Source organism: Mustelus asterias, chromosome 21 (assembly GCF_964213995.1).
Source record: "Mustelus asterias chromosome 21, sMusAst1.hap1.1, whole genome shotgun sequence".
Taxonomy (NCBI): Eukaryota; Metazoa; Chordata; class Chondrichthyes; order Carcharhiniformes; family Triakidae; genus Mustelus; species Mustelus asterias.
The window spans coordinates 9,766,422-9,790,662 of record NC_135821.1 but is presented as its reverse complement, the minus strand read 5'-3'; the positions used below and the strand labels follow the sequence as shown (position 1 = coordinate 9,790,662).

Sequence of the window (24,241 nt, the reverse complement as noted above, 5' to 3'; positions counted from 1 at the left end):
GGCAACTAGACAAATACATAAATAGGATGGGAATGGAAGGATACGAACTCCGTAAGTGCATTCGGTTTTAGTTTAGGCAGGCATCATGATCAGCGCAGGCTTGGAGGGCCGAAGGGCCTGTTACTGTGCTGTACTCTCCTTGTTCTGTGTATTGGGATACAGTGAAAAGTATTGTTTCTTGCGTGCTATACAAAGCATACCGTTCACAGAGTACATAGAGGAGAAGGAAAGGGGAGGGTGCAGAATATAGTTAAAAGCAAACTAGTGCGGATGCTGGAATCTGAAACGAAAAGAGAAAATGCTGGAAAATCTCAGCAGGTCTGGCAGCATCTGTAAGGAGAGAAAAGAGCTGACGTTTCGAGTCCAGATCAGATGACCTTTGTCAAAGCTAAAAGGCACAGAAAGTGGGAGATATTTATACTGCAGGGTGTGGGAATGAAAGATGAGTCATAGCCACAGAAACAAGGGGAAAGGCTAAAGAGCTGCTATTAGCCTTTCCGCTTGTTTTTGTGGCTATGACTCATCTTTCATTCCCACACCCTGCAGTATAAATATCTCCCACTTTCTAGGACTTTTAGCTTTGACAAAGGGTCATCTGGACTCGAAACGTCAGGTCTTTTCTCCCCTTACAGATGCTGCCAGACCTGCTGAGATTTTCCAGCATTTTCTCTCTTTGGGTGCACAATATAGTGTTGCAGTTACATATAAGGGGTAGAGAAAGATCAGCTTAATATATGCTAAGTCCATTCAAAAGTCTGATGACAACAGGGAAGAAGCTGTTCTCGAGTTGGTTGGTACATGTACAGATATCCAAGAGGAAGTTACAAGCTGAAAACTAACCGTGACCCTCTAATTGTTTCTCTGTAAAATAATAGATAGCCAATAGAGAGATAGCGAAAGGAAAGGAGTGCTATAATTGCTGGAAACATTATTAAAGTTTAAACTTTATTTATTTAGTCACAAGTAGACTTACATTCACACTGCAATGAAGTTACTGTGAAAATCCCCTAGTCGCCACATTCCGGCGACTGTTTGGGTACACTGAGGGAGAATTTATCAGGGCCAATGCACATAACCAGCACGTCTTTGGACTGTGGGAGGAAACCGGAGCACCCGGAGGAAACCCACGCAGACACGTGGAGAATGTGCAGACTCCACACAGACAGTGACCCAAACCGGAAATCGAACCCGGGTCCCTGGCGCTGTGAGGCCATGGTGTGGAGATACCGGCGTTGGACTGGGGTAAGCACAGCAAGAATCGCATAAGCAAATGGAATGTTGGCATTTATTGCAAAAGGACTGGAGTATAAAAGTAGAGAAGTGTTGCTGCAATTGTTTAGAGTGTTGGTGAGACCACATCTGGAGTGTTGTGTCCAGTTTGGTCTCCTTTCTTGAGGAAGGATGTGCTGGCATTGGAGGCATTTCTTACTGTGCTGTGACACATCAGTGCTAACCACTGTGCCACCAAAATACTGCAACAGTGATAACCCACCATTAAGTCAATGAAAACAAAAATCTGACGACACAGACAGGTGTCTGATGACCTTGCACACTCTTAGGATCTGGGGTCTCCAGTTTAAAAACCTATGGTTTACATATAGGACAATGGACATATCCAACAGTGACTTACAGGTTAGGATCTTATGGAGTGGGTGCAGACTGTAATCAAGGGGTTCAAATGGATAATACCATCTTAAAGACGCAGATGTATTTCTTGCTTGAAATAACAACTGCTACCTGGGAGTGAGTTGCAAGCTGAAATCTAATCGAGTAGTGCAGATAGAAAGTAGTTTCATGCATATCTAAAACAGAGCAATTTAGCCGTCTAGACAGCTGTTCATTCTTATGGTGTCCTGATCCAAGACAAACTGGAAATAGCAGTTAGGCAAATAGCTGGTTGAGTACATCCCACATTGTTAGAGATTTGCAAGCAAGATGCCCAGGCTTGTTTTGGCTGATTCAACATGATCTACAGTTATTAGATTTCTCAATCAGGTTCGAATTGCATGCACACAGCGGCACCCATTTATTAAACATCACTAACTAAACGGATCTATGATGTTTCTGGTAGATTCGATATCTAGGCTTTGTTGCCAAGTTCCTCCCCTTACAAATTCCCTGGTCTCAAATCCACCTCCCTACCTGTTCCCCATATCCCTTTAACCTGTTTGTTTTTTGATATATCTATCTTCTTCTTGTCACCGTCTAATGATTCAGACTCCACCGTGCTATGGGCAGCGAGTTTCACAAATTCACCACCCTCATCGCCGTTTTAAATCTACCGCCTTTCAACCTATACCTGTGACCTCTTGTCCTAGATTGCCCCACAAGGGGAAACATTCAGTCTACGCTTACTTTATCAATCCCTTTTAAAATTTTATATATCTCGATCAGATCCCCTCTCATCCTTCTAAACTCCAGCGAGTACAAGCCCAAACTGTTTAATCTCTCCTCCTACATCTGTGAAGTCAATCGGGTGAACCACCTCTGAACTGCCTCCAGTGCCACCACATCCTTCCTCAAGAAAGGAGACCAGAACTGGACACAACACTCCAGATGTGGTCTCACCAACACCCGATACAATTGCAGCAACACTTCTCTACTTTTATACTCCAGTCCTTTTGCAATAAATGCAAACACTCCATTTGCTTTTTTATTATGTGCTGCACCTGCATTCCGATTTTATGTGATTCTTGAACAAAGTCACATAAAGGTCAGATCAGGGGAGGACATAGGGCAGAATGAGGGCACAGTGGGTTAGCACTGCTGCTTCACAGCTCCAAGGACCAGGGTTCAAATCCCGGCTTGGGTCACTGCCTGTGCAGAGTCTGCACGTTCTCCCCGTGTCTGCGTGGGTTTCCTCTGGGTGCTCCGGTTTCCTCCCACAGTCCTAAAGACCTGCTTTGGCCACGCTAAATTCTCCTCCTCAGTTGTCTACATGGACTTTAGCAAGGCCTTTGACAAGGTAACACATGGTAGGTTGTTGCATGAGGTTAAATCACACAGGATCTAGGTGAGATAACCAAATGGATACAAAATTGACTTGATGACAGAAGATGGAGGGTGGATGTAGAGGGTTATTTTTCAAACTGGAAGCCTGTGACCAGTGGTGTGCCTCAGGGATCAGTGTTGGGTCCACTGTTATTTGTCATTTATATTAATGATTTGGATGAGAATTTAGTAAGTTTGCAGATGACACCAAGATTGGTGGCATGGTGGACAGTGAAGGAGCTTATCTCGGATTGCAACGGGATCTTGATCAATTGGGCCAGTGGGCTGACGATTGGCAGATGGAGTTTAATTTAGATAAATGCGAGGTGATGCATTTTGGTCGATCGAACCAGGGTAGTTTCAGTTAATGGTAGGGCGTTGGGGAGAGTATAGGACAAAGAGATCTAGGAGTACAGGTTCATAGCTCCTTGAAAGTGGAGTCACAGGTGGACAGAGTGGTGAAGAAGGCATTCGGCATGCTTGGTTTCATTGGTTGGAAAATTGAATACAGGAATTGGGACGTCTTGTTGAAGTTGTACAAGACATTGGTAAGGCTACACTTGGAATACTATGTACAGTTCTGGTCACCCTATTATAGAAAGGGTATTATTAAACTAGAAAGAGTACAGAAAAGATTTACTAGGATGCTACCGGGACTTAATGGTTTGAGTTATAAGGAGAAGCTGGATAGACTGTGACTTTTTTCTCTGGAGCGTAGGAGGCTTAGGGGTGATCTTGTATAGGTCTATAAAATAATGAGGGGCATAGATCAGCTAGATAGTCAATATCTTTTCCCAAAGGTAGGGGAATCTAAAACTAGAGGGCATTGGTTTAAGGTGAGAGGGGAGAGATACAAAAGGGTCCAGTGGAGCAATTTTTTCACACAGAGGGTGGTGAGTGTCTGGAACGAGCTGCCAGAGGTAGTAGTAGAGGCGGGTACAATTTTTTCTTTTAAAAAGCATTTAGACAATTACATGGGTACGATGGGTACAGAGGGATATGGGCCAAATGTGGGCAATTGGGACTAGCTTAGGGGTTTTAAAAAGGGGCGGCATGGACAAGTTGGGCTGAAGGGCCTGTTTCCATGCTGTAACCTCTATGACTCTACGTATAAGCCAAATACACTCCATTACGATTCAACCTGTTACGCAAACTTGTTGCCTATTATTGTATACATTGGGATGGCTTCTGGTACAGGTGATGGATCAATATTTCTGGTCATACCTGGGACACACTTTGTGTTGAGTGTAAGATTTTTATTTGTGCTTTAGCCCCTTGCCCACAAACGTATTTGTTTGTTTATGCCCAACTTGATTTCTCACTGTATTGCCTTTCAGAAGTATAGAAGGTAGTTACTGTTGTCAACATATGATCTGAAAAGCATAGCTGTCTTGTCATTTGCTTGCCCTGAAAAGGACTGTTTACTCATGATACGTCCTCGAGGTTTGCTGTCCAGTGCAACTGAGCTGACGCGCTTTAGTCAACTGGGAAAAACTATGCCGGACAAGCCAATTAAATTGACAGGATATTTGATTGTCCAATATCTATCCAATCTAACCCATTTGCACAGAGGGACTTCAGTTTGCTATAAACTGTAAGCAACAAGGTGGAACGCTCAAGAGAAGTGGAAACTCTCACTGGGGAACAGTGAGCGGTGCAGATTTTAGGCCAATGGAAGAAGGCACCATGTACGGAACCACCCAAAAGCAATGTTAGGGGAACATTTTTCTGCCCATGTTCAGCCCCTATTTTCTCTCACTCAAGCTGATGTTGTGTTGAGATTGAGGACTGGAGCTATGGTAGATCTGATCAGTCCCTGCAACACGTTCAAGTCTTAAGGGATGTGTAATAGCAATTTTGACTAGTAACCATTAACCATAAACAATCAAGCAAAATAAACCATTTTTTTTTTCTTTCTTGGAATGTGGGCGTCGTCAGCAAGGTCGGCATTTGTTGCCCATCCCTAATTGAACAGGGAGGCGACGGCCGAGTAGTATTATCGCTAGACTATTAATCTGGAATCTCAGCTAATGCTCTGGGGACCCGGATTCGAATCCCGCCACGACAGATGGTGGAATTTGAATTCAATAAAAAAAAAATCTATAATTAAGAATCGACTGATGGCCATGAAACCATTATCAGAAAAACCCATCTGGTTCACTAATGTCCTTTAGGGAAGGAACTCTGCCGTCCTTACCTGGTCTGGCCTACATGTGACTCCAGTGCCACAGCAATGTGGTTGACTCTCAACTGTCCTCGGGCAACTAGGGATGGACAATAAATGCTGGACAGCCAGCGACACCCATGTCCCTTAAATGAATAAAAAAAACGGAGTGGCTTGCTGGACCATTTCAGAGACCAGTTGAGAGTCGACCACATTGCTGTGGGTCTGGAGTCACATGTAGGCCAGGTCACATGTAAGGACGGCAGATATCCTTCCGTGAAGGACATTAGTGAACCGGATGGGTTGTTCTTTTAACAATGACTGATCGATGATAGTTTCACAATCACTATCACTCAGACCAGATTTATATTAGTTGAATTTCAATGACACCAGAGTGGGATTCAAACCCATGTCTTCAGGGTGTGGGCCCGGGCCTCTGCAGTACTAGTTCAGTGACATTACAATCGTGCCACAATCTACCCCAGTCCCTGCGGCAGTCACGCATCTCACAGTGACATCCTCTGGAGCAGCAATGGAGTAATGCCTGGAGCAGGAAGCCTCACACGCTGGTACGGCACATTATTTTCATTTTCTTACTGCTCTTTGTTGAGGCGAGCCATCTGACTGGCCGAGCTCTAATGCAAGAGAACTGGTTCTGAAAACCCTGGCAAATCTTTTCATGTTTTGTTCGACATACGTTGCGAGGTTAGAATTTGGCGTTTGTAAGAATGGTAAAATTGTAAAATGTGAGGGGGGAAAGCATTTGCATGACCCCTTTAAAAGGTGGTGCTTTTTCTGTGCTTAGGGAGTTAAAGAAAAATGCAAGTACAACAGAGAGCCCAAACTGAAACATTAGTATCGAAAGGCCAAGCAGCAGTTTTCGCCAAGACAACAGGCTTTTGAATTTAGCCAATCAATTTGAATCAAGCACTTAGATACCAAGAACCTATTAAATTTAAATCTGATGGTTTTGACAACCTAGGACCAATCCTATTGTGGAAAATATTGATTTGTCATCACAGGTATAAGAGAAGAGGGGGGCAGTGGGACAAAAAGAGAGAACAACTGCCACCTGTCAAGAGAGAATCGCTGGCTCTCATAGCTTCATCTTTGTCTTAGAGAGAGCACCATCTAAATAACAAAGGTACCAAAGAAGGAAGAAGTTCCAGACAGAGGAATCAACGGAGGAGGCCGAGAGTATTCCGGAGGACACAAAACCTGGTTGTAATTTAGAGAGTGACTAAATTCTATTTTTATTAATGAGTGGGAATTGTATTTATTGGGACAGCATTCCATTAGAATCTTGATTTATTCGGAAATAGTTAATAGTTAGAAGGGATTTATTTGGTTTAATAGTTTAGTTAATTTGCTCACTGTTAGTTAGATAAATTGTTACGTGTTGATTTGAGAGAGTGTCAGGGATTTATTTTGTATTTAACCACTAGAAGTTGCTGAAGAGCGGGTCACACCACTTCACACACACTTTTTACAGATTATAAGGCGAGGTACTCCTCTTTGGGTGTTTCGGTGTTAGTTCTCAGAGAGGGAAATCAACCTCCGCTCTATAACATAAAAATTATCTCAATTATTTTTCTGTGGAAAAGGTTAGAGAAACTGAAACGTCTGAGGATCGTGGGATTATATTCATTGGAGTTTAGGAGGTTGAGGGGAGATCTGATAGAAACTTACAAGATAATGAACGGCTTAGATAGGATGGACGTAGGGAAGTTGTTTCCATTAACAGGGGAGACTAGGACGCGGGGGCACAGCCTTAGAATAAAAGGGAGTCACTTTAGAACAGAGATGAGGAGAAATTTCTTCAGCCAGAGAGTGGTGGGTCTGTGGAATTCATTGCCACAGAGGGCTGTGGAGGCCGAGACGTTGAGCGTCTTCAAGACAGAAATTGATAAATTCTTGATTTCTCGAGGAATTAAGGGCTATGGGGAGAGAGCGGGTAAATGGAGTTGAAATCAACCATGATTGAATGGTGGAGTGGACTCGATGGGCCGAATGGCCTTACTTCCGCTCCTATGTCTTATGGTCTTATGGTCTTAAAAACAGAGCAGCAGTCATTCCCCGGCCATAGCGGTGAAACACCAGAACACGGGTTTCCCCTCAGAACCGGACCAGCGACTGATGACCCAGCTTGAACCCTCAGGTGGAATTTTTCCATCCCGCCTGCCACGGGAATCGTAGCTGGCGGGACACAGACCATGCAAAGGTCTGTTGACCTCGGGTGGGATTTTCCAGCCTTGCTAGGGGGGGGGGGGGGGCGAGCGTGGCTGGAAAATCCCGCCCCTCATGTTTTTTTTTTCTTAATTGCCCATCTTCACTCCAACCCGAATCCCAGCTGCGAGCCACTTGCTCAGCTGGCCAGGCATCCTCTTCTTGGTCCTTACCCTGAAGTTGGCGAGCTGCAGTGCAATCTGGATGAAGGCGTCAGGGCTGGTCCGGCACTTCTTAATCATACCTTTGCCAAACTTGGTGAACGGGAATGCATAGAAATCAACATCGTCAGCCAGTTTCTGTGCTACCTTCAATGAATGCATGATGACTTCTTGGCACTGGGGGAGAGGAGAGGCGGAAGAAATCAATTTTAGAACCAGCAATAGCGTTTTATTGGGCTCAAAAATCCACTCATATCAAATATTAATCCCACCTTTAATTAATTAAGTCAATATTTAATAGTGGTTAGCACTGCTGCTTCACAATGCCAGGGGCCAGGGTTCAATTGTGGCCTTGGGTGACTGTGTGGAGTTTGCACATTCTCCCCGTGTCTGCGTGGGTTTCCTCTGGGTGCTCCAGTTTCCTCCCACAGTCCAAAGATGTAAGGGTTAGGTGGATTGACCATGCTAAATTGCACCGTAGTGTCAGGGGGATTAGCAGGGTACATATATGGGATTACGGGGATAGGGCCTGGGTGGGATTGTTGACAGTGCAGGTTTGATGGGCCAAATGGGCTCCTTCTCCACTGTAGGGATTCTGATACATCTGATATGTTTTCACGTATGGCACTCGAGTCACATACTCAAACTGTTCCTGCCATTAGCAGTGATAGACCTGTAACCACAGGGGAGGCAATGGCCTAGTGGTATTATCGTTAGACTATTAATCCAGAAATTCAGCTAATGTTCTGGGGACCCGGGTTCGAATCCCGTCACGGCAAATAGTGGAATTTGAATTCAATAAGAAAATATCTGGAATTAAGAAACTACTAATGAAACCATTGTCGATTGTCAGAAAAACTCATCTGGTTCACTAATTTAGGGAAGGAAATCTGCCTTCCTTACCTGGTCTGGCCTACATTTGACTCCAGAGCCACAGCAATGTGGTTGATTCTCAACTTCCCTTCAAGGGTGACTAAGGGTGGGCAATAAATGCTAGCCAGCCAGCGACACCCATGTCCCACAAATGAATTTTTAAAAAACATGTTTCATTGCAGGCTCAGGGAAGTGGCAACATTGTGGTGGCCTTCCCTTTGTTGAATGGGGTCTGGGTGGTTAGCTTGAGGAAAGCTGCCCAATAGCTCTGGCTGGAGGTCAAGTCACATGGGTATGAAGTGAAGAGCACTGCATCTCAGAAACCTGCTTGCTATAGTATGCAGTTTGTATTACTGTCGTGAGGCTTTATTATGTGCAATTCATAACTAATAACTAAGCGACTGTGAAGGAGAGAAGATAAAGATAAGATTAATAAGGAAGAAGAAAATTAACTTTTTGCTTGGTTTCGTTTAGGGTGACACGGTGGCACAGGGGTTAGCACAGCTGCCTCACAGCACCAGCGACTTGGGTTCGATGTTAGCCAGGTCATGGTAAACAAGGAGGTAATTCAGACACTCGAAGGGTTTAAAATTGAAAAGGAGGAGTTTTTGGATAAGTTATCTGTATTTAAAGTTGATAAGGCACCAGGACTGGATGAAATGCAGCCAAGGATACTGAGCGAAGTGAGAGCGTAAACTGCGGAGGCATTGGCCACTGTTTTTCAGTCTTCCTTAGACCTGGGATTGTTCTGGGTACCGACCGGAGAATTACAAACATTACAACCTTGTCCAAAAGGTGCAAGAATAAGCCCAGAAACTACAGGCCAGTCAGTTTAACTTCAGTGGTGCGGAAACTTCTAGGGACAATTATTCAGGACAAAATTAAGTCACATGGACAAATGCAGGTTAAGGAAAACCAAGGTGGATTTCTAAGGCAAAATCATGTTCAACTAACTTGCTGGCGATTTTTGAAGAGGTAACAGAGGGCGTTAATGAGGACATTGCTGCTGATGTGGTGTACATGGACTTGATACAATGCCGCACAACACACTTGTGAGCAAAGCTATTGCTCATGGAATAAAAGGGAGAGTAGCAACATGAATATGGAATTGATTCAGTGGCAGGAAACAGCGAGTCGTGGTTGATGGGTCTTTCTTGGGCTGCAGGAAAGTTTGTAATGAAGTTCTCCAACGGTCAGTGTTTGAATCTTTGCTTTTCCTGATATGTATTAATGCCCTAGATCTTGGTGTACAGGGTATAGTTTCAAAGTCAGCGGATGATGTAAAACTCAGAAGCATTGTGAACTGTGAGGAAGATAGTGTAGAACTTCAAAAGGACATAGATATGCTGGTGGAATGGGCAGACAGGAGGCAGATGAAGTACAATGCAGAGAAATGTCAAGTGATTCATTTAGAACATAGAACATTACAGCGCAGTACAGGCCCTTCGGCACTCGATGTTGCGCCGACTTGTGAAACCAATCTAAAGCCCATCTAACCTACACTGTTCCAATATCATCCATATGTTTATCCAATGACCCATTTAAATGCCCTTAATGTTGGCGAGTCCACTACTGTTGCAGGCAGGGCATTCCACACCCTTACTACTCTGAGTAAAGAACCTACCTCTGACATCTGTCCTATATCTATCAGCCCTCAGTTTAAAGCTATGTGGAAAGCTATTTTGGTGGAAAGAACTTGGAGAGACAGCATAAGACAGCATAAGAGCAGGAGTAGGCCATCTGCCCCCCCCCCCCCCCCCCCCCCCCCCCCGAGTCTGCTCCGCCATTCAATAAGATCATGGCTGATCTTTTCGTGGACTCAGTTCCACTTACCCGCTTAGGGGGTACACCAGCAGAGGGACCTTGGTGTGTGTGTAATTGTCATTGAAGGTCACAAGACAAGTTGCAAGAGCAGTTAATAAAGCATACAGTATCATGGGCTTTACTCATAGGGGCACACAGTTTAAGAGCAAGGATGCTATCTTGGTCTTATATTTGGCCACATCTAAAGTATTGCATCCAGTTCTGGGCACTGCACTTTAGAAAGGATGTGGAAGCATTATAGAGAGCGCACAAAAGATGCACAAGAATGGTTCCAGAGATGAGGAACCTCAGTTATGAGGACAGATTGGAAAACTTAGGACTATTTGCCTTAGTAGAAAGAAGGCTGAAAGATTTGGTAGAGATATTCAAAATCAGGAGGGGTCTGAACAAAGTAGATAGGGAGAAACTGTACCTATTCATGAAAGGATGGAGAACAAGAGAGTACAAAGTAATCAGTAAAAGATGCTTGAGTGATATGAGGAAAAACCTTTCACGCAGTCAGTATTTAGGGTCTGGAATGCACTGTCTAAGAGTGTGGTGAAGGCAGGTTCAATCAAAGCATTCAACACGGTAGCACAGTGGTTAGCACTGCTGCTTCACAGCGCCAAGGACCCGGGTTCGATTCCCGGCTTGGGTCACCGTCTGTGTGGAATTTGCACATTCTCCCCGTGTCTGCGTGGGTTTCCTCCGGGTGCTCCGGTTTCCTCCTAAAGTCTACAAGACGTGCTGGTTAGGGTGCATTGACCCGAAAGCGCCGGACTGTGGCGATTAGGGGAAAATGGAACTCAGTGAGTTGCTCATGCAGCAATCTGTGCAGACAGGGTGGACTAAATGGCCTCCTTCTCCACTGCTACAATTTTATGATTAAAAGATAATAGGCATTCAAAAAATACTGGTGGCCAGACACATCAAGCAAATAGTTTCTTATACAGACAGTGAGAATTTATTCTAAACACACTGAATTGCTCGAGGGTAAACATACCACATGTTGCATCACTGAGTCATCAATAGTTTACTCAGTTCTGTCTAAATTAGATGATCTAATTTCCGGGGTGATGTTATTGGTCTTAACACCCTGAGGGAAAGAAATCTGTCTGCATTCCCTATCCTGATTTTTACTAGTGATTCTCTGTTGATAGGATAAAGGCAGGGAGATTGTTTCCACTGGCGGGTGAAACTAGAACTAGGGGGCACGGCCTCAAATTAAGCAGAAGCAGATTTAGGACTGAGTTGAGGAGGAACTTCTTCACCCAAAGGGTTGTGAATCTGTGGAATGTTGTTTTGTCATTGAATGTCATTGAATGTTTTTAAGGCAAGGATAGATAAATTTTTGAACAGTAAAGGAATTAAGGGTTATGGTGAGCGGGCGGGTAAGTGAAGCTGAGTCCACAAAAAGATCAACCATGATCTTATTGAATGGCAGAGCAGGCTTGAGGGGCCAGATGGCCTACTCCTGCTCCTAGTTCTTATGTTCACACATGGGGAAACCAGGTAAGGCTTATCAGCAGAATCCCACTTGATTATTTATCCAGTGTCTTCCACTTTTGCACCAGTGGAACTAAACAAAGAAGCCAGATCTTCAGGGAAGGACAGTAAGAAGTCTCACAACACCAGGTTAAAGTCCAACAGGTTTATTTGGTATCACGAGCTTTCGGAGCGCTGCTCCCTTTATCAGGTGAGTGATGAAGGAGCAGCGCTCCGAAAACTCGTGATACCAAATAAACCCGTTGGTCTTTAACCTGATGTTGTGAGACTTCTTATTGTGCCCACCCAGTCCAACGCCGGCAACTCCATTTCAGGGAAGGAGAAAAACATTTCCATAGAAAGTTTAAAGAAAATTAAAAGCATTTTTTACTTAAACCATTCCTGTTCTGTGGAAGTCACTGAGAAGGTTAGCATTTATTGCCCGTCCTGTGTTCTGCTTGAGAAGGTGATAAGAACATAAGAACATAAGAAATAGGAGCAGGAGTAGGCCATCTAGCCCCTCGAGCCTGCCCCGCCATTCAATAAGATCATGGCTGATCTGAAGTGGATCAGTTCCACTTACCCGCCTGATCCCTATAACCCCTAATTCCCTTACCGATCAGGAATCCATCTATCCGTGATTTAAACATATTCAACGAGGTAGCCTCCACCACTTCAGTGGGCAGGGAATTCCAGAGATTCACCACCCTCTGAGAGAAGAAGTTCCTCCTCAACTCTGTCCTAAACTGAGCCCCCTTTATTTTGAGGCTGTGCCCTCTAGTTCTAGTTTCCTTTCTAAGTGGAAAGAATCTCTCCATCTCTACCCTATCCAGCCCCTTCATTATCTTATAGGTCTCTATAAGATCCCCCCTCAGCATTCTAAATTCCAACGAATACAAACCCAATCTGCTCAGTCGCTCCTCATAATCAACACGTGTTTGGCGTGTTTTACTTAAACCTCAGGGGTCCGTATGGTAAAAGGTGCTTCCCACAATAGTGTCAGGTAGGAAATCTCAAGAGTTTTAACCCAGCAGTGATGGAGGAGTGGCAGGCGATACATATCCAAGTCAGGATTGTGTTCAGCTTGGAAGGGGAAGTTGGAGGTAGTTGCGTTCTTGTCCTTTTTTGCATGGTGAAGATTTGGGAGGCTCTGCTGAAGAAACCCTGGTGAGTTTTAATTGTCAAAATGTGGCAGAAGAAGAATGTCTCACCTCCTTTGGGATGTCCCACTGTAGTCTCTGTGGTAGTAGTAGAGTGGTATCTACTTCACCTTTACAGTTACCCTCATCATCATATCCCAGTTGAAAGCAGTCTGTGGCCAATGCATACTGTGGAACAACAAAGATGCAGAATAAGGAAGGGTATAAAGTATCTAGAAATCAGAGAAAAATGAGGAGAAAAATGCATTATTTGGAAAAGCAAGAACTAATCTTTGAACACGTATAAGAAAACTAAAACCTTTAGTGTGCAGTTCATAAATGTATTTTACACAAACATTCTTAACATCTCACCCTTAGCTTGTCCCTCCCAACTGAGACGCATTTTCTCAAGACCACCATATTACTGGAGGAACTACCCAGGCATTAGTAAATTTTCTGGTAGATCGAAGTTTGTACTCTTGACCGAACCAACCAGTTTGAATTGACACTATTTATTTGGCAAATATAAATGTTCAAAATCTGATGGTTTACTGGGTCTCAACAGAATTGAGCTACACAGATCAGAAGGTGTCAGGTTCAGCCCCTGGTAGGTAAGGTTGGCTGATCTGAACAAGAGCAGCAGTAGGGATGATGCAAATGACCTGTGAGCTTCTGGGGCCATGGAGGGAAATGGAAGAAAATCAGTCAGGAGTCCAGTCCCGATCACTATTCAGAGGTTCCTTCTCAAAGACATTGGTTGCTTATTCTGTGAAGAACAGCACCAAAAAAACCACGAGGAATTTAGTCCTTCGCGTCAATCTCATGCTCAAGACAGATGTCCTTCTTACTTGTATACTCAAATGTCACCCTCCCAAAATGCTCTAAAGCTCCCACAAACGGAACTCAAGGCCACTCAACGAACAGAAAGTTGAACAGCCAGAGTGACCGTACATCATTTAATCTCCTTATCCAATAATTTTCCAGTCCTACACCCACCTTCGACAGCTATCAAAAGCAAACTGGGAAGTATAATCAGTCAGTACTGCTCAACGCATATGTGTCTGTCTGCAGTGTGACTAAAGAAAGATTGGAAACTTGGGGTCAACTTAGTTAGAAAAGCATGAACTTTTAATTCTCACATCAATGAGAACAGCAAGTTCTTCCCTCTTCTGTATCACTGGGACATTTCCTACATTTAAAGATTATATAATTGCAAGATGATGATGCTTATTCTTTTCCTGACACAAATATTCTCAATATATTCTTATTGTATGATTGTACAATCAAAGCTATAACCTTGGAAAAGGCCCTAAATTAAATAGAAACTCAACCTAACCCCATCGTTACTGAACTTCTGGTCTACTAAATGATGCTGGCCGAGCACACTTCGGTTCATCAATGCAGTTTGGATGTTAAATTTTTGACATAAGAGTCACCTGTTAATTTCTGACATGGTACAAAGCAGAACAAATGGTGGTGAACACAGGATGGAAGAAGGGCAACGTGGCACAGATCATTCCAAAATAAATCAACCACCAAAGCGTAACGCTGCACCACCAAGCTGGAGATGCTTTCAACGCAAAATGCAAATGAAATGAGAACACAGTGAATGAAAGACGACACAGGAAAAAAGAAGTGATCGATAAAAAGATTTATTCAACAATTTAAAAAAAAAACTGTGTAGTCAGCTAACTTTTTAAAAAATGATTTTACACTGCAAGGACTGCTGCACATCCACACCAAGTTCTTTACATGGAAATGACAATGTGTTACTGCTGTTTCGACACTGATGTGTGGAAGAACCATCTGTGGAGATAAAGAGGGAAAGTTGTTGCTTCACTCAGTCAAGGAAAGAGCAAAATTTGGCTGAAATGTTGAACATTACTAAGTTGAACTTATGAAAAACAAACTGACTGAAAGACCAAGAATATTTGCATGTGCTTTAGCCAGATATCTGTAAGTGGCTGCAGTATTCTAAGGTCAGACAATTTGAAACAAATCTCTCCATACAATGCAGAAACAAACCCTGATATTAAGGCAATGAAGTTATTAGAATGATAAAGGAGCTTCAACATTGCAATTGTTAACCATATCTAACTGAGACAGACTCTTTAAATGTAACTTAAAATTGATTACTCTAATCTGGTGCAGTGACAATAATCTCTCCCTCAATGTCAACAAAACAAAGGAGATTGTCATTGACTTCAGGAAGCGTAAAGGAGAACAAGCCCCTGTCTACATCAACGGGGACGAAGTAGAAAGGGGCGAGAGCCTCAAATTTCTAGGTGTCCAGATCACCAACAACCTGTCCTGGTCCCCCCACGCCGACACTATAGTTAAGAAAGCCCACCAATGCCTCTACTTTCTCAGAAGACTAAGGAAATTTGGCATGTCAGCTACAACTCTCACCAACTTTTACAGATGCCCCATAGAAAGCATTTTTTCTGGTTGTATCACAGCTTGGTGTGGCTCCTGTTCTGCCCGAGACCACAAGGAACTACAAAAGGTCGCGAATGTAGCCCAATCCATCATGCAAACCAGCCTCCCACCCATTCACTCTGTCTACACTTCCCGCTGCCTCGGCAAAGCAGCCAATATAATTAAGAATCCCCACGCACCCCGGACATTCTCTCTTCCACCTTCTTCCGTCGGGAAAAAGATAGAAAAGTCAGAGTTCACGTACCAACCGACTCAAGAACAGCTTCTTCCCTGCTGCTGTCAGACTTTTGAACGGACCTACTTTGCATTAAGTTGATCTTTCTCTACACCCTAGCTCTGACTGTAACACTACATTCTGCACTCTCTCCTTTCCTTCTCTATGAACGATATGCTCTGCCTGTATAGCGCGTAAGAAACAATACTTTTCACTGTATACTAATACATGCGACAATAATAAATCAAATAGCCTCCTTATTCAGCACAGAGAAAGATTTTCTCCATACACAGAGTGCAGCAAAATCATTTACAATTTTGCTGTGTGGCTAACTTCCAGAAGAAACTCTCTCCCTTCTTTCTATTTTGTCTCTTTTTTTAACCTAATGCGTCACATAGGGCCGCACGGTGGCACAGTGGTTAGCACTGCCACCTCACAGCGCCAGGGACCTGGATTCAATTCCTGGCTTGGGTCGTTGTCTGTGCGGAGACCGCACATTCTCCCCGTGTCTGCGTGGGTTTCCTCCGGGTGCTCCGGTTCCCTCCCACAGTCCGAAAGACGTGCTGGTTAGGGTGCATTGGCCATGCTAAATTCTCCCTCAGTGTACCCAAAACAGGCGCCAGAGTGTGGCGAATAGGGGGGCTTTCACAGTAACTTCATTGCAGTGTTAATGTAAGCCTACTTGTGACACTAATAAATAAACTTGTTAAAACATTCAGTTTTACAGGGCAGATTTTTACGGCCTCGCTCGTCCCAAAATCGTAAAATCCCACCCAAGGTCAACGGACCTGTGGGCAAGGGGCGGACCTTTCCACGGTCCGGCCCTCGCCCGATCCGATTCCCGTGGCGGGCGGGGCGGTAAAATTGCAACCATTATCTTTACTTCCCATTTCAGACTTCTCACTTTCCGGTGTTCCTCTGCCGTCCCATCACGCTATCTATCCCCCCCCACAGAACGTGAATCAATGGGTGGGATTTCCCAGCCCTTCCCGCCAAAGTTGACCCCGGTGACCTCTGACGTGTCAAAAGCAGCTCAGAAAGATTGCTGGAAATTCGCAGAGCGCTTTGTTCCAAACACAAACTTTCTCCGTGAAATACACAAATCGCGACTGGCGGACAAGTTACGATCTCCCCAGGGATACAGGGAATTAAAGCTACAGAAATTGGTCACTCAATAGCTGACACTGTGATAACCGAAAGGTTCGAGGATTCATAAAATAGTGAACTTACCAGAAAAGTACTGGAGGAGAATCAAGGTGCTTCTTGCACAAGGTAAAACGCTTCAGCTGTTCTTCGGCTTTCATTTCCTTAGGTACACAGGTGCCTTTTCTGTGGAACTCAGTGTTACCCAGTTATTCAACACAATTTTCTTCTGATATTTTGCGAAGAGAATGTGTGATAGAATTTTATTTTGGCTGCAACACACTAAAGTCGTCAATGACTTTTAAATAGTTGGTCTTCGGACATATTACGCCTAGATTAGGTTGGACAGATTGGCCATGCTAAATTCTTCCTCGGCGTACTCGAACAGGCGCCGGAGTGTGGCGACTAGGGGATTTTCACAGTAACTTCATTGCAGTGTTAATGTAAGCCTACTTGTGACCACAGAAAAATAAACTTTAGATATAAATGTGTGTTTTATATAGCTGTTCAGGTACCTTGATTGCTACCATTAAAATAATGTGCTTCTGTTGCATGTTTGCACTCGATATCACTTTACCATCTAGGCAGAGTTCAAAACCAAGTCACATGCAAAGGATCAGGTTTTGCTGCTGCCTGAAGTATGGTGGCACAGCGGTTAGCACCGCTGTCTCACAGCTCCAGGGACCCGGGTTTGATTCCTGGCTTGGGTCACTGTCCGTGTGGAGTCTGCACATTCTCACTGTGTCTGCGTGAGTTTCCTCCGGGTGCTTCGGTTTCCTCCCACAGTCCGAAAGATGTGCTGGTTAGGGTGCACTTGCCGTGCTAAATTCTCCCTCGGTGTACCCCGAACAGGTGCCGGAGTGTGGTGACTAGGGGATTTTCGCACTAACTTCATTGCAGTGTTAATGTAAGCCGACTTGTGACACCAGTAAATAAACAAACATTCATGCACAATTATAGCTGGTGAATTCTAACGGGATCATTTTTGTGTGTGAAAATGCTTTGGCCTGGATGCTGCAAAGTGTGACAGATTTCCATTGTTAAAGATGTTCAAAACTCCAACTGTGTTCCTATTCCATTCACAACCTGAATGGTCCAATCCAACATTCCTGGCTTAAGATTCTCCTTATAAAAGCCCCTCCCCTGGCTGCTTTGCTAAACTACATCATAATCATGATCAAGAAAAACGACAAAACCTGGTAAGAATCTTACAACCACACAGTCTTGCGGAAAAGCCATTTGGCACTACATCCACCGACTCTTCAACAAAAGAGTTCCCCAATTGGTCCTATTCCCAGCTCTTTCATCATCTTCAACAGGGGCGGCACGGTAGCACAGTGGTTAGCACTGCTGCTTCACAGCTCCAGGGACCTGGGTTCGATTCCCGGCTTGGGTCACTGTCTGTGTGGAGTTTGCACATTCTCCTCGTGTCTGCGTGGGTTTCCTCCGGGGGCTCCGGTTTCCTCCCACAGTCCAAAGATGTGCGGGTTAGGTTGATTGGCCATGCTAAAAAATAGCCCCTTAGTGTCCTGAGATGCATAGGTTAGAGGGATTAGCGGGTAAAATATGTAGGGATATGGGGATAGGGCCTGGGATTGTGGTCGGTGCAGACTCGATGGGCCAAATGACCTCTTTCTGCACTGTAGGGTTTCTATGATTCTATGATCATAACCCTGCAGTTATTTCCTATTCAAGTATGTGTAAAATTCTCTTGGAAGTTACTATTAAATCAGTTTCAACTACCCAAGTAGTGAATTCCAGATTATAACAACATGCTGCGTGAAAATAATTCACTTCTCATCTCTGGCTTTTTTACTTTAAATTTTTACACTCTGGTTATTGACACTCTTGCCAACACATTCAAACATACAAATTAGGGAAACTTAGGGGTGGCACGGTGGCTAGCATTGGAATAGCAAGGGCTAGAAAATGTTGGTTGGTTGCAATTTATTGGTTCCCCTTCACAGTAGCTACACCGCTGGATAGAGCCTTAAATAAAAAACGAATGGAGCCTGTAAGAATGGCAATGTAATGTGGGGCGGCATGGCGGCATCATGATCAGCAGAGTTAGCACCGATGCCTCACAGCGCCAGGCTTGGGTCACTGCCTGTGTGGAGTTTGCACATTCTCCCCGTGTCTGCATGGGTTTCCTCCGGGTGCTCCAGTTTCCTCCCTCGGTCCAAAGATGTGCGGGTTAGGTGGATTGGCCGTGCTAAATTATCCCTTAGTGTCAGGGGGACTAGCAGGGTAAATATATGAGGTCACGGGGAGAGGGCCTGGGTGGGATTGTTTTCAGTGGAGGCTCAATGGGCGAACAATCCTCCCACAGTCCGAAAGGCGTGTTGGTTAGGGTGCATTGGCCATGCTAAGTTCTTCCTCAGTGTACCCGAACAGGCGCCGGAGTGTGGCAAATAGGGGATTTCCACTGTAACTTCATTGCAGTGTTAATGTAAAACTTGTGACACTAATAAATAAATTTAAAACTAAGATTTCCAGAAGACATCTGGTAATGTGCCACATCAAAGGTAACTGCAGGAAGTAAAAGCTCATGGTGAATGTTGGCAGGGATTGAAGATTACTTATTTAACAGGAAGTAGGCATAAATGGGTCATTTTCTGGTTGACTAAATGCAATGAGTCGTGTACCACAGGGATCAGTGCTGCGGTGTCAACTTTTTACGATGATATAAATGACTTGGATGATGGGGCCGAAGATATGATTGCTAAATTTACTGATGACACAAAGATAGGTAGGAAAGTAGGTTGTGAAGATGACGTAAGGAGGCTAAAATTAATCAGTAATATATTATTGTAGGGTTGTATTCTGGAGTACTTGTACAACTGTTTTGGAATAAAAACCCAGATTGATTTATTACGCAATTGCGTAGGTTGGTTAGGACACTTTGCTTAACAGACTAAAGAATAGTTTAGTTACCTCCCACAGGTGTCCTATGATTGGTGCATCAGCCCAGGAATGTTCTGCATTTAATCCCACTTTGCCATTTGCAAACACAACAAAAGTGAATGACTTGTCAAACCACCTGCAGGGGAAAAAAGATAATAGCATTCATTTAAACTTGTTAAAGATTGTGGAATTGTCGATATACACACACATTGTTGGCTCCTTCTTCCTTGTACAATGCTCCATCCTCAACTCAGAATAGCCATGCAACTTTATCCTCTGATGGGCGGCACGGTGGTTAGCACTGCTGCCTCACAGCGCCAGGGACCCGGGTTCAATTCCGGCCTCGGGTCACTGTCTGTGCGGAGTTTGCACTTTCTCCCCCGTGTCTGCGTGGGTTTCCTCCGGGTGCTCCGGTTTCCTCCCACACTCCAAAGGTGTGCGGGTTAGGTGGATTGGCCATGCTAAATTGATCCCAGTGTCAGGGGGATTAGCAGGGTAAATATGTGGGGTCATGGGAATAGGGCTTGGGTGGGATTCTGGTTGGTGTAGACTCGATGGGCCGAATGGCCTCCTTCTGCACTGCGTGGATTCTATGATTCTCTGCCAACATCACTCCCAGGTCAGATGACACGCAATTTTCCTGACTTACTTGCTTTCAAATTCTTTCCTACTTCCACTAAAGCTTTCGACAAGTAAATCTTGGCCCAGCATACTGAGCTATGCAACACCAGACAGATCTCCAGTACACCCTGGAGCTCTCTCATCCACGACACAGTCATTGTCATCTACTTCATTCATAAATCCGGATGATGGGCTATAGTGCGAGATGGGCTAATAATAATAAAGTCGCCCTAGTCCCAGATGACTGTAGACTGGTGGTGATTTAACCTGAAGATCATCACAGCTCAGACAAGGTAGAGAAGACAGGGCCTTTATGAATAACCTCAGCCAGTACGGAAATTGAACCTGCGCTGCTCTGCATCACAAACCAGCTGCCCAACCAACTGAGCTAACCTACCCCCGCTGATAATAGCAATGAAATGGTCAATTGTTAAGTATATCAACCTTGCTTTAGTGGTGGCACTCTTGCCTTTGAGTCAGAAAGTCAGCGGTTAAAGCTTCAGAGTACATAACATAGGCTGGCATGGCAGTGCAATGCTGAGGAGGTGCTGCACCATCTTTCAGATGAAGGCCTCACCTGCTCATTCAGATGGCCGCAAAAAAATCCCATGGCACTATCTGATGAAGAGCTAGAGCGTTCTTTAGGCATCTGAGCCAATATTCATTCCTCCAGCACAATCACTAAAACAAGTTATTCTATTGACTGATCTCATTGCTACCAAGGGGATTTTGCAGTGCACAAACTAGCTGCAATATGTTGTTAAATTACAAAGGTTCATGTCACTTCAGGAATACCTCATAGGCGTCCTTGGATTGTGAAAGATGTTACATGAACGCAAGTCTCTCTTGATTCGGTGAGACCAAGTGGAGATTTTAAAGAGAGACAAAAGAATTTGACAGATTTACAATCCTGGCGAGGAAGAAGTTAAAATAGTGAGGATGCGGGGAGAAGGAAGTGTATGTATGACAGCAGAGTATCAGTTTAGGAGGAATGTGAGAGGGAAGTTCAGAAAAGCGGCAAGCATAGAAGTGGAGGATTGGAGTAGACCATAAGTCATAACTGCAGAAATAGATCATTCGACCCATCGCGTCTGCTTTGCCAGTCAATGAAATTACTGATCTGATGATCCTCAAATCCACTTGCCCGCCTTATCCCATAATCCATGATTCCCTTACTGATTAAGGCACAGCGGTTGGCACTGCTGCTTCACAGCGCCAGGGACCTGGGTTCGATTCCCGGCTTGGGTCACTGTCTGTGCGGAGTCTCCCCGTGTCTGTGTGGGTTTCCTCCGGGTGCTCCGGTTTCCTCCCACACTCCAAAAGACGTGCTGATTAGGGTGTATTGGCCGTGCTAAATTCTCCCTCAGTGTACCCGAACAGGTGCTGGAGTGTGGCGACTTGGGGATTTTCACAGTAACTTCATTGCAGTGTTAATGCAAGCCTACTAGTGACTAATAAATAAATAAACTTTAAATAGATTGTTAAAAGACAAGCAACTATACCTAATTCTAGAATACAAGAGAAACATTAGAGAAGAATTCCTTGGCAGGGAAATGGTGGAAAAATCTTTATCTTTATAGTAATTGGTACAAAGAGAGGAACTCAAATTTCTTCAAAGCCAATTTGGAAATTACATTAAAAAGTTCCGAAGTAAGGAACAGTTTGCCAGCTGCAAGTGTATAAGTGCAAAATGTGAAAAAAGGGAACAATTGGAGGGGGGATTGATAAAACATGGCATCCCTAGAGTGTCTTCCTGATCCAATTATGTGCTGCTTTCGTTTAAAACAAATTTCCGAGTGCATTACTGGATAAGCAACATAGAGCCATAGTTTTCCTTTCCACAGCGCAAGAATCTCAGAAAGCAGAAACATCTGCAGCTGTATTCTTTGAAATTCTCTTCCGCACAGGGCTGTGGATGATCAGCCATGAAAGACTGAGGTCAGCAGACTTTTGGATTCTAAAGGAACTAAGCCGTGATTTCACTGGAAAGACGGGGGCTGAGAGGAGATCTGATAAGAGGTCTGCAAAATTATCAGAGGCATAGACTGGGGGGGATAGTCAGAGGCTTTTTTCCAGGATGGAAATGTCAATTTGTCAAGGGGTGGCACGGTGATACAGTGGTTAGCACTGCTGCCTCACAGCGCCAGGGACCTGGTTCGATTCCCGGCTTGGGTGACTGTCCGTGTGGAATTTGCATATTCTCCCCGTGTTTGTGTGGGCTTCCTCCGGGTGCTCCGGTTTCCTCCCACAGTCCAAAGATGTACGGGTTAGGTTGATTATCCATGCTAAATTGACTCTTAGTATCAGGGGGACTATTTAGGGTAAATGCATGGGGTTACGGGAATATGGCCTGGGTGGGATTGTGGTCGGTGCAGACTTGATGAGCCGAATGGTAGCTTTCTGCACTGTAGGGATTCTATGATTCTATGAATTACAAGGGGGCTCAGGTTCAAGGTGAGAGTGGGAAAGTTTAAGGGAGATGTGCAGGCAAAGCTTTACACGCAGAGAGTGGTGAGTGTCTGGAACACGCTGCCAGAGGAGGTGGTGGAAGCAGGCACATTAGCAACATTTGAGAGGCATCTGGATGGGTAGATGAATAGGGAGGGAATAGAGGGATACGGACCGAGTAAGGGTAGAAGGTTTTTTTTTAGTTTAATTAGGGCATCATGATCAGCACAGGCTTGGAGGGCCGAAGGGCCGTTCCTGTGCTGTAGTTTTCTTTGTATGATCTGGTTGGATGATGGTGCAGGCTTGAGGGGCTGCATACCACACTCCTGCTCCTATTTCTTATATTCTTATCTTCGACTATAAAATAAACGCTTACCTGTCATAGCACTTGCCGTGTAGCAGTGACTTAGCATATTCATCCAGTGACTTCACCTCGTTATCCACAAATAAATCAAATTTATTTTCATCCAAAGTGACGAAGAATGCTGCTCTCTCCACGCTGTCCATTGCAGCCCTGTTCTTCCCGGAACTGAAGTATGATTTCCGAGCCTTGGCCCAGGGAACTCTGCTCAGCAACAGAACAGAAGAGAAATAACATCAATCCACTTCCAACTTTTCTCCCCTATTTCACCAAGGACTAAACTAATAGCAATTCTGGTCTGTAAATGTAAGGAACCTGCCAACATTCCTGTTCAATTGTTATTATTATGCACGCACGAGCCAGAACATCGACTACCAGTAGTAAGTGGATTTTCACCCAGTCAAGCCAACTTTGAAAACCTTTAAAACAGTGAGTGGGACCCGAATGTGGAAGTCCTGCCCCCATTTCTGACAGATCCCAATTTTACTGACTGCATAAGGGAGCAGAGCGTGACTCACACAGGCAGGAAACTCAGGCTGATGAGCTTTAGGTATCCAGATCACCAACAACCTGTCCCGGTCCCCCCATGCCCACACTATAGTTAAGAAAGCCCCACCAATGCCTCTACTTTCTTAGAAGACTAAGGAAATTTGGCATGTCAGCTACGACGCTCACCAACTTTTACAGATGCACCATAGAAAGCATTCTTTCTGGTTGTATCACAGCTTGGTATGGCTCCTGCTCTGCCCAAGACTGCAAGGAACTACAAAAGGTTGTGAATGTAGCCCAGACCATCACGCAAACCAGCCTCCCATCCATTGATTCTGTCTACACTTCCCGCTGCCTTGGAAAAGCAGCCAGCAGAATTAAGGACCCCATGCACCCCAGACATTTTCTCTTCCACCTTCTTCTGTCAGGAAAAAGATACAAAAGTCTGAGGTCACGTACCAACCGACTCAAGAACAGCTTCTTCCCTGCTGCCGTCAAGACTTTTGAATGGACTGACCTTGTATTAAGCTGATCTTTCTCTACACCCTAGCTATGACTGTAACACTACATTCTGCACTCTCTCGTTTCTTTCCCTATGAACGGTATGCTTTGTCTGTATCGCGCACAAGAAACAATACTTTTCACTGTATGTTAATACATGTGACAATAATAAATCAAATCAAACTCAAACCATTTGAAACATTCGCTGAATCTAAACAGACCCTAATCAACAGGAGGCAAGAGCGGACAGGTTTGTTTAGTTGGGGTCTGAGTTCTGAA

General features: G+C 44.4%; 1 protein-coding gene across 10 annotated transcripts in view; it reads right to left on the bottom strand.

Moving 5' to 3' along the window:
- Nucleotides 1-24,241, bottom strand: part of LOC144509098 (carnitine O-palmitoyltransferase 1, liver isoform-like) — a 304,253-nt gene that overhangs the window by 194,557 nt on the left and 85,455 nt on the right. For 9 of the 10 annotated variants that reach the window (XR_013500394.1, XR_013500395.1, XR_013500396.1 and 6 more), the window contains exons 11-14: nucleotides 22,988-23,176; nucleotides 19,573-19,678; nucleotides 12,915-13,031; nucleotides 7,555-7,719 (exon numbers count right to left, since the gene is read on the bottom strand). Coding sequence is in view for 5 of the 10 variants with exons in the window: in XM_078237444.1 (XP_078093570.1) it covers nucleotides 7,555-7,719; nucleotides 12,915-13,031; nucleotides 19,573-19,678; nucleotides 22,988-23,176 (577 nt within the window). In the remaining 5 variants the exon portion in view is untranslated. Of the gene's footprint in view, nucleotides 1-7,554; nucleotides 7,720-12,914; nucleotides 13,032-14,479; nucleotides 14,649-16,725; nucleotides 16,868-19,572; nucleotides 19,679-22,987; nucleotides 23,177-24,241 lie in introns of those variants that run through there. The other variant, XR_013500398.1, reaches the window with a different exon arrangement.